The sequence below is a fragment of the Mus caroli genome, chromosome 10, assembly GCF_900094665.2.
Source record: "Mus caroli chromosome 10, CAROLI_EIJ_v1.1, whole genome shotgun sequence".
Taxonomy (NCBI): Eukaryota; Metazoa; Chordata; class Mammalia; order Rodentia; family Muridae; genus Mus; species Mus caroli.
The window spans coordinates 115420655-115429623 of NC_034579.1; the positions used below are offsets into that span (position 1 = coordinate 115420655).

The window sequence follows — 8969 nt, forward strand, 5'->3', positions numbered from 1 at the left end:
TTTCATTGAACTCTAAAAAGTCCTTAATTTCTTTCTTTATTCCTTCCTTGACCAAGGTATCATTGAGAAGAGTGTTGTTCAGTTTCCACGTGAAGGTTGTTTTTCATTTTTGAGACAGGGTCTCTTTGCTTCTGGAACTCGCTCTATAGACCAGGCTGGCCTCTAACTCAGAGATCCACATGCTTTAGCCCCCTAAGTGCTGGGATTAAAGACGTGCGCTGTCACTGCCTGGCTTGTGCCTGTTTCTTAATAACCTGCTTCTTTACAGGTAAATCAAGTGTGTTAGGGCATCTGTGAGTTCATACTACTTAGTTTTGTATTGAGGGGTTTGTCTGGTTTTTGTTTTTTTTGGTTTTTTTTAATTACTGTGAGACTGTCAGATGCATCCTTGTACCGTGCCATGTGCAGCTCTGTGTTGTATTTATTTTTAACTGCCACTTCAGATTTCGTGATCTAAGAGCAGACACCAGCAAGGCTTTGGGGGGCCTCTTACCATCTGTGTAAGCATGTGGGGGTGTCGACAGCCCACACAGGGTGGGTGGGAATTTCAATCGGGGTGTTTAGCTCGGGCCCAGAACCACCCAGTCCTAGCTCATGCATTGGATTTGGTGCCTTGACTTTTTAAGGCCTGTTCCTTTGGGTTTTGTTTTAGTTTGGTTTGTTGCTTGTTCGTTTTGATTGGTCTTTAAATATTTGGAAGTGAACTTTTTAAAAGATTCGTTTATTTTTACTTTCTGGGTATGAGTCTTCTACCTGTAAGTGTGATTATGTACTGCATACATGTATGGTACATGCGAAGGTCAGGAAAGGGCATCCACTTCCCTGGAGTTGGAGTTACGGGTGATTCCGAGGCCCTTTGTAAGCACTGGACACCAAACCCATATCCTTGTACTTAAACTGCTGAGCCATGGCTCCTGCCCCGTCTCCTTGTTTTTTAAGTTGCGTCCATGTCACGGGGTTTGTGGGATGGTTGAGTGAGATACGGAAGGTGAAGTACTTGTATAAAGCAAATGTAACCCCTAAATCAGTCAGTCCAACCTGGGGGTAGGAAATGGACCAGACCTCCATGCTGGTACAGCTTTGCAGTCGGGAAAGGATGAGGGTACATGAGGGATGCCCCTGCCTGTTACTCCCCAAGGTCAGTTCTGTGCTTTCTGTTCCTGTTTGTATGTCGTTTTGCTTTATTTCGTTTTTTGGATTTTTTAAGATTTATTTATTTATTATATGTAAGTACACTGTAGCTGTCTTCAGAAACCCCAGAAGAAGGCGTCAGATCCCATTACAGATGGTTGTGAACCACCATGTAGTTGCTGGGATTTGAACTCGGGACCTTCGGAAGAGCAGTCAGTGCTTTTAACCGCTGAGCCATCACTCCAGCCCTTTGTTTTGTTTTTAAGACAGGGTTTCTCTGTATAGTCCTGGCTGTCCGAACTCACTCTGTAGACCAGGCTAACCTCAAACTCACAGAGATCTGCCTGCCTCTGCCTCTCAGTACACACTACTACCCCCAACACCAGTGGATCAACTCTAAAGAGCAACAACATCCTAACTATCCTTTGGGCGTGGCTACTGCATAGGCACATCACTGGCACAGTCACACAGGGCCTTGTGTTTAGTGTCATGCACTCCTGTCCCTGTGTTGAAATTCTCTACTTTGGTTCTAGGGCCGACAAATTAAGTAGTGGTTCCTCCTGCCCTGAGATTTTTGGAAGGAAATCGTAATGAGAGAACTCAGAAAGCACTAAGCATTCGAAATCATTACATGGAGTTAAAAGTCACCTTTCTCTGTCTTTGTCCCTCTGTGTGTGTGTGTGTGTGTGCTTGCGCATGGGTGAGGACATGCCAAAGTGAATGTGTGGAGATCAGAGGTCAGGTACCAGTTCTTACCTTCAACCCTGTTTGAGCCAGGGTTGAGCTCTCGGGGTGAGCTTCCAAGCTCCTGCCTCTTGGCCTCGCATCTCACTGAGGAGCACTGGCATAGCAACCACACATGACCACGCCCAGCTTGACCTGGGTTTGGGGACTTGAACTCGGGGCTTCATGGTGTACTATTTTACCTACTTAGCCATCTCTCCAGCCTTCGTTGTTTTCCATGAGCAAATACAATCGCGATGAGCGCATTTAAGATATCTAATTATGAAAATGTCAGTTATAATGTCACTTTAAAGACAATGAAACCAGGGCTCAAGAGATTAAAGAACTCATTAAGATCACAAAATTTGTGATGCAGAGCTCATTGGCTTTGAGCAGCACCTGCTCCATGGCGTGTTCATTTTCTTCCTACCCAGGAAGCTTTATATCCATGAAACCTGGCGTTTAAACATCCCTGTTACCGATCAGAGCCCCTCAGAGTGGGCATGGCTCCTGTACGGGCTGCCTTTGTGTCAACTTGATACAAGCTGGAGTTATCACAGAGAAAGGAGCCTCCCTTGAGGAAATGCCTCCATGGGATCATTTTCTCAATTAGTGATCAAGAGGGGAGGGCCCATCGTGAGTGGTGCCATCCCTGGACTAGTAGTCTTGGGTTCTATAAGAAAGCAAGCTGAGCAAGCCAGTAAGTAACATCCCTCCATGGCCTCTGTCTGCATCAGCTCTTGCTCCTGTCCTGCTTGAGTTCCAGTCCTGACTTCCTTTATTGATGAACAGCAGTGTGGAAGTGTAAGCTGAATAAACCCTTTCCTTCCCAACTTGCTTCTTGGTCCTGATATCTGTGCAGGAATAGAAACCCTGACTAAGATGGCTCCTACTAGATCTGGAGCCATTTGGAGTCCTACTGGACAGGAAGACAAAATCTCTTCATCGTCAGTCCTCCTCCCCGTGTCTTGCCATCCTCACTGCTCTGCCTGGAACTCCTGCGTGAGAGATGCACAGCCTGGCAATAGTTCAGCTTGCTTCCTTCCTTCCTGACAGCAAGAACTTCTGGAGGCGCTCTCTAGTACTTCCAGATCATAAGCATCAGTGGAGATCTGCTGCCTCGGGAAAGAGGCTGTGGGAAATGCATGCCTGGTGTAGGTTGATCATCCCCGATCCCAAAACCCAAAATCAGAAATGCTCCCAAACCTAAAAATGTTTTGAGTGCTGACATAATGCACTAAGTGGAAAATTCCACACTTGACCTCATACGACGGGTTGTAGTCCGAACACATAACTGAAGCCTTCAGGCTGTGTGTATAATAGGTTTCTGAAACATAAATGAATTTCATATAAACTTGGGTCCTAGCCCTAAGATTTCACATTATGTATCTGGAAGTACTCCACTTGTGACCCCCTCCCCCCACAAATACTCCCTGCCCTAAGCATTTCAGGTAAATGATACTCAGCTTGTTTCAGTTAACAGAGGAGGTGGCCATCTGTTCTGTGACAGGAATCCCTTGCCTCCCTACAGTGACTGGCCATGATGAACCCTGCCCACTCCTCCCTGCCATAAGGAGAGCCAAGCTCTCATGCAAGAATTGGGCATGGTGTGCCACGGTTCTAACACAGGCATGAGGGTCTGTGGCTTCAGTGGGGAAGTTGGAATGTGACCAGTCCATCTCTTGGATAGCTAGGTTTGCCTTTTAACCGTAACCATGAGACTGCTCTTTCAAAACAACCCTGGGTATGGCTGTGTGCTGGAGACTCTTGTAAGATGAACATAGATTTACAGGGAGGGAAAAGGAGAAGCCATCTGTTGCGGGGAGGGAGGAGGAATAGTCTGGGGTGAGGGGGGGGAGACAACTACAGGGCCATCTGAAGGAGGAATGGGCCCAGCAGACGCTCCTGTCTGTGTGTCTAGTCCCGCTGGGAGGGATCTGAGTCTTGTGTGTTCTGGAGACTCTCTTGCAGATTTTCAAAGGCAAATCCATGGGAGGTTCTGTTAAACTAGAAGAGAGCTGAGGTGGGTAGGGAGGAGTCAGGGTGACCTTGCTGGCCTCAGTCTGGCCAGCATACATTCCGGAAAGTAAAACCATCTTGAATTTGAACTGCAATCTGAACTTTGAGGAAGCCTGCTCTCTTCCCTAAGCCATGGGCTGTGTGCTCCTTTGATTACAATTAATACATCAAATGCACGCCTTTGATTACAATTAACTTATCGAGTGCCACAGCGACAGCCCTGGTAAGTCCTGGGCAGAGTTTTTATTTACTCGCCCTCTGTTACTGTTTTAAGTTCTGAAATGTATCTACTTCCTTCAACATAGAAGACAGTTTTCCTGTTTTTGAAGTGAGGCTTGTCTCAATTTGCTAAACATACTCGAGTTTTATTTTGTCTTCTAAAATCTGTCTGTGGCTTTTTCTTTTCTTTTCTTTTTTTTCTTTTTTCTTTCTGCTATTAGGCGTTCATGCAGCCTCACTTGCTGGGAAATGAGTTCACACATTTGGAGTTTCCAAGGAGAGTGCAGAGGAAGGAACTCGGGAAGAAGATGCTGTACCGGGACTTTAATATGACAGGCTGGTAAGAAGTCACTTCCCTGTGCCTAGGCACCACCACGTCATGTAAAATCGACAGCACAAATGCAGCCAGGGACCTGGGCTCACAGTGAAGGACAAGAGTCCACAGCCACCTAGGACCGGTGCTTGGATCTCCTGTGTGACTTTGCCTCTGCCTTTCCGAGGCGCTCCTCAGGGACACCTGGTATGGTGAACCTGACTCCATTCCTGACTCACGTGACCCAGTCATTTGGAAGCTGTGTGTGTGTGTCTAGACAGAGACACACACACACAAACACACACACACACACACTCATACACAATATTTTTAGAACATCAAGGAACGAGAAGGGCACAAGAGAATGTGACTTAGTGAGCCATGTGGGCTTGAGTTTGAATTTCAGTTCATGAGTTTCTGAATGAATGAGATGGGTAAACTAACCCAAGAGCCTATTTATATTTCATGGATAAAGTATGAAAAAGGTATCACCTTCAAAGAGTCACTGTGAAGCCTGAGGGAGATGAGCTATTTTCTTTACAGGTGCCCCTCTGTATCCTTGAGAGATTTATCAGCTCCAGGGTCCTCTACAGGTATCTAAAATCGGACACTATCCAAGTCCCTCATAGAAATGGCACACTGTCTGCATTTAGTCTATGCATAGCTTCCCTTTACATTTCAAGTCCTTGAAGACTACTTAAAATACTCAACTCAAGGTAAATGCTATGTGAGTGGTTGGTATATCATTTAAGAAATTATGACAAGGAAAAAATTCTGGGCATTTTTACTACATATGCTTTTTAAAATATATATTCCATCTGGGAATGGTTGAATATAGACTTATACAACCCACATAGAGTAAGGATATATTTTATTACATTCCGAATGAAATAAGAGCTCTTGGCATGGCGTGCTCTGTTCCCCAAACACACCTATACAAGCACCAAGACCATGGTCTACAGCTGACCAGTGTTGGCTAAGACCTTACTCTTTCCGTCAGAATAATGGGCGGAATGATGGACTTAGGTGAAACACGGTTGGTGTGAGAGAGCACCACCTCGCACGTTGAAGTGAGGGTATGTGATGCGCTCTTCCGCCCTGAGATCCTAGTGAAGGAGCCTCTTGCCAACCTGAAGGGCAGCAGAAGATGGAGGCAGCTTGCTCTTTCTTCACCATGTTGCCAACTTTGTTGGCAGGAGATATATCATCTTCTCTTCATTGGTCAAAACGGTTGTAACAGATGGTCATAGCCCAGATTGCCCTGATGATGACATTGAACCTGGGGGTCTGGGACACATAGTGTCATAAAGGAACAAGTTCAGCTACCCGAGGAGGACAGAGATTGGTCTGAAAGATTTCTGATGGTCCTTGGGTGTTTTATTTTTGTCTTTTGCTAAGTGGAGAAGCAGATCCCAAATCCAACCTACTTTTCCTCCTCTCGGACGAAATCAGTAAGCCATGCTAGAGAGCCGGCGGCTGCTTGCCGTCTGTGTCTGCGAATTATAATTTAAAACGGACGCACGTCCTTGTCTCAGCACTGTGGCTGCCTCCAGAGTGCCCGGGGCACTGTGTGGTGTGAAGTCACAGGAGACTCTGTGTGGCCCACAGAGCCTAAAAGATTTGCCCCAACTCCAAAACAGGGGTAAATTTTTCCGTAGAGCTCATGATATTTACAGCTGTGAGTTTTTAAGTCCTAGAGTCGTCATTCGAACATCTTCTAATACACTTGTGTCCAATCTTGAAAATGAGCACTTCTTATTAAAAATCAAGTATAAGGTTTGATAGCACATGGAGGACTTTAGATAAAAGTATTTTTGGAATTTGGAAATACAGGGCGAGGAGTATATGGGAATGTATGCAATTGTGAGTGCAGGAAAGAAGAATCCATCTAAAATGATAAGGTAGGGCATAATCTAAATTCGGTGGTGTGTGTGTGTGTGTGTGTGTGTGTGAAGGGAACAGACTGAGGTGGTATTGATGGAGACGTGGGAAGCTAGGCAGCAATTTAGATTTCCTGTGGGATGCTATAAGCTGCTCTGTGTATTCCTGGGGACAATTAAATGAAAGGGATGTCTTCAGGAGGTTATATTAAGGGAAGGGTGGGATAAACTGACTTTAGAAAGCGGACTCAGGTACCCAGAGGGAGAGTGGTATAGGCAGACTCTATAGACATAGATAAGAGGCGAGGTCTCCCAGCACAGATATGAGGGTGCAAACAGGAAATGATAATGGAAATGGACAGGAAACAAAGTGACTTAGGTGTGCATGCAAAGTGTGAGTCGGACCAGTCAGTGGCCTGTTTAAATGTCTTCTCAGACAGTGTATAACCAGCGCGCAGACCAGTGCTTGTCACAGAGCAGCAGGTATCCCAGGATGAAGGAGGCTGAGGGGCAGGTCAGATAGTGAGTGAGAAGGACTGAGGTGTTCTTCAAGATATGTTGAAATTGAGGTGAGGTGTTTGCTCATTCTTTCTAAACCAGGGTGAGAATTGGGTGGAAACCCAAGGCATCAATACCGTGCCTCTGTTGTCCTAGGAAGAGTGTCTTTGTGGCAGATACCTGGTGTGTTCCTCCACTCAGGGTGGAGAGGTGGTGTCCCGTTTCTTACTGGCTTTGGAAAGCACTTTGGAGGATAGGAGTCATCAATTTAATAGACAAGACACTTTCAAAGGCTGTAACTATTCTCTCAAACTGTGTGATGAGGTTAGGGGTTTTATGTTCCTTTTTCGGTCTCTCAATTTTTGGAGTGGCTCATATATCACTCCCTTTAACAAGGCTAAAGTGCCCTACATTTTGTAATTTTTTAAACGTAAGTTCAAGGACTCGATTATATCCGACTTCCTATGCACGTCACATAGCAGTGGGTGGGCGGACCCTTTGCTAGACAGGTTTCAGAGAAACCTTCTTCTCCCATCCCCACTCCCATGTATGTGTGAGCCTGATGCTACGCACAGAACCCATGAGCTGCTTTTAATTGCGTGGAACTTCACCGAAGGCACTAAATAATTGAGTAGCCAAGACTGGGAATGGCTTCTTCAGTCAGACAGGATTTGATTTGCTTCCAGGGTAATTCCCAGGGTGGCCGTTGATTTACAGGCGTGGCTATGAACTGGATTTATGTAGGTCTTTGTGTGTTTCCTACCTGGGCTTTCTTTTGAGTTGAAAACAGGAGGAACTTGGGGAGTTCCAAACCCATTTACAGGGCAGCCGATGTAAATCACACTTCTGACCCAAGTAGAATAAGTTGCTCTTGAATGTGTTCTCAACACTCTAACAGAAGGCTTCAGATCATGCACAGTTGTTTTGTTTTTGTTTTGTGTAGCACATTTATTTGTTTGTTTATTTGGTGGTGGGGGGAACGAGGTTGAAAAGGGTCTCACATAGCCTAAACCGGCCTGGAGCTTGCTAGTTAGCTAGAGATGGAAGCCAGGGCCTTGTGAATCCTTAGGAAGTGCTCCGCCACGAGCCACAGCTCCGGGGGGGGGGGGGGATTTAGTACAGTCGTACATCAGGGCTAACTTCTGACTATTCCTGTCCCCTCCCTCCAAGTTCTGGGTATATAGGTGCAAGCCATCACACCCGATTGTGCAGACACGAAGACAGAAGCCAGGGCTTTCTGTGTGCTGCGTAAACGCTCTACCAATTGAGCTACATTGCCTAGGCCCCAAGGAGTTATTCTGAAACATGGTGCCTGCTGCTTCCTTTCCCAGTTGTCTACAGAGGAGAAAGGTTGCAGTACAAATTTATGAAGACGGGCGTGGTGACGCACGCCTTTAATCCGAGCACTCGGGAGGCTGAGGCGGGCAGATTTCTGAGCTCGAGGCCAGCCTGGTCTACAAAGTGAGTTCCAGGACAGCCAGGGCTACACAGAGAAACCCTGTCTCGAAAAACCCAAAAAAAAAAAAAAAAAAGTACTAATTTATGAGAAGGGTGAAGGGTGGGAGGATCTGAAGCCTGTTTCTTTTCCCAGTAAAACCTTAAATGACAGCCAAGCGGGTGGCAGTAGCCGCAGGTGGACGACCGAGCTATAGAAGTGTATCCTTCTCCAGGATGCAAATTGTTCCTTACCTCGCCTTGCCTTGTGTTTCTTGGCTTCAGAAGTAACCTTGGGCCATGAACTCTTTCCCCTGAAATGGCTAACAAAAGGCTAACACTCCCATGCTGTTTAAGCCTTGCAGGAAATTCCTAGTTGTGGAAGGTTTTCACTTCCTCCATTAGTCATGAGAGTAACCGCTGGCTGACAGTTACTGGAAGAGCTAAGGACCAAGTCCTGTGATGAGAGCTTTAGCTAATTCCTCAAATTTTTGCTGTCAAAGTATAACATACTCAGTACATCGAGTATGAGACAGGGGTGCGATGTGGCCCGAGTCACATCACTTTAAGTGTGCACGACTGTCTCTGTACTGCTGATGACTGGAATATTGAGTCCCCTTGTTTCAGTCTCTCCGTTGAACAAATCAAGACCCAGGATTTCCAGTTTGCGTAGCTTCCATCAACACACAAGTCTTACACGAATTGGAGACTCTCCCTCTCCCTCTCCCTCTCCCTCTCCCTCTCCCTCTCCC

The 8969-nt window shown here is 46.1% G+C and overlaps 1 protein-coding gene across 1 annotated transcript in view; it reads left to right on the forward strand.

Annotated features, from left to right (window-relative positions):
• Nucleotides 1-8969, forward strand: part of Ppm1h (protein phosphatase, Mg2+/Mn2+ dependent 1H) — a 259006-nt gene that overhangs the window by 192120 nt on the left and 57917 nt on the right. The window contains exon 6 of the mRNA XM_021174330.2: nucleotides 4314-4432. Coding sequence (XP_021029989.1) covers nucleotides 4314-4432 — 119 coding nt within the window. The remainder of the gene's footprint in view (nucleotides 1-4313; nucleotides 4433-8969) is intronic.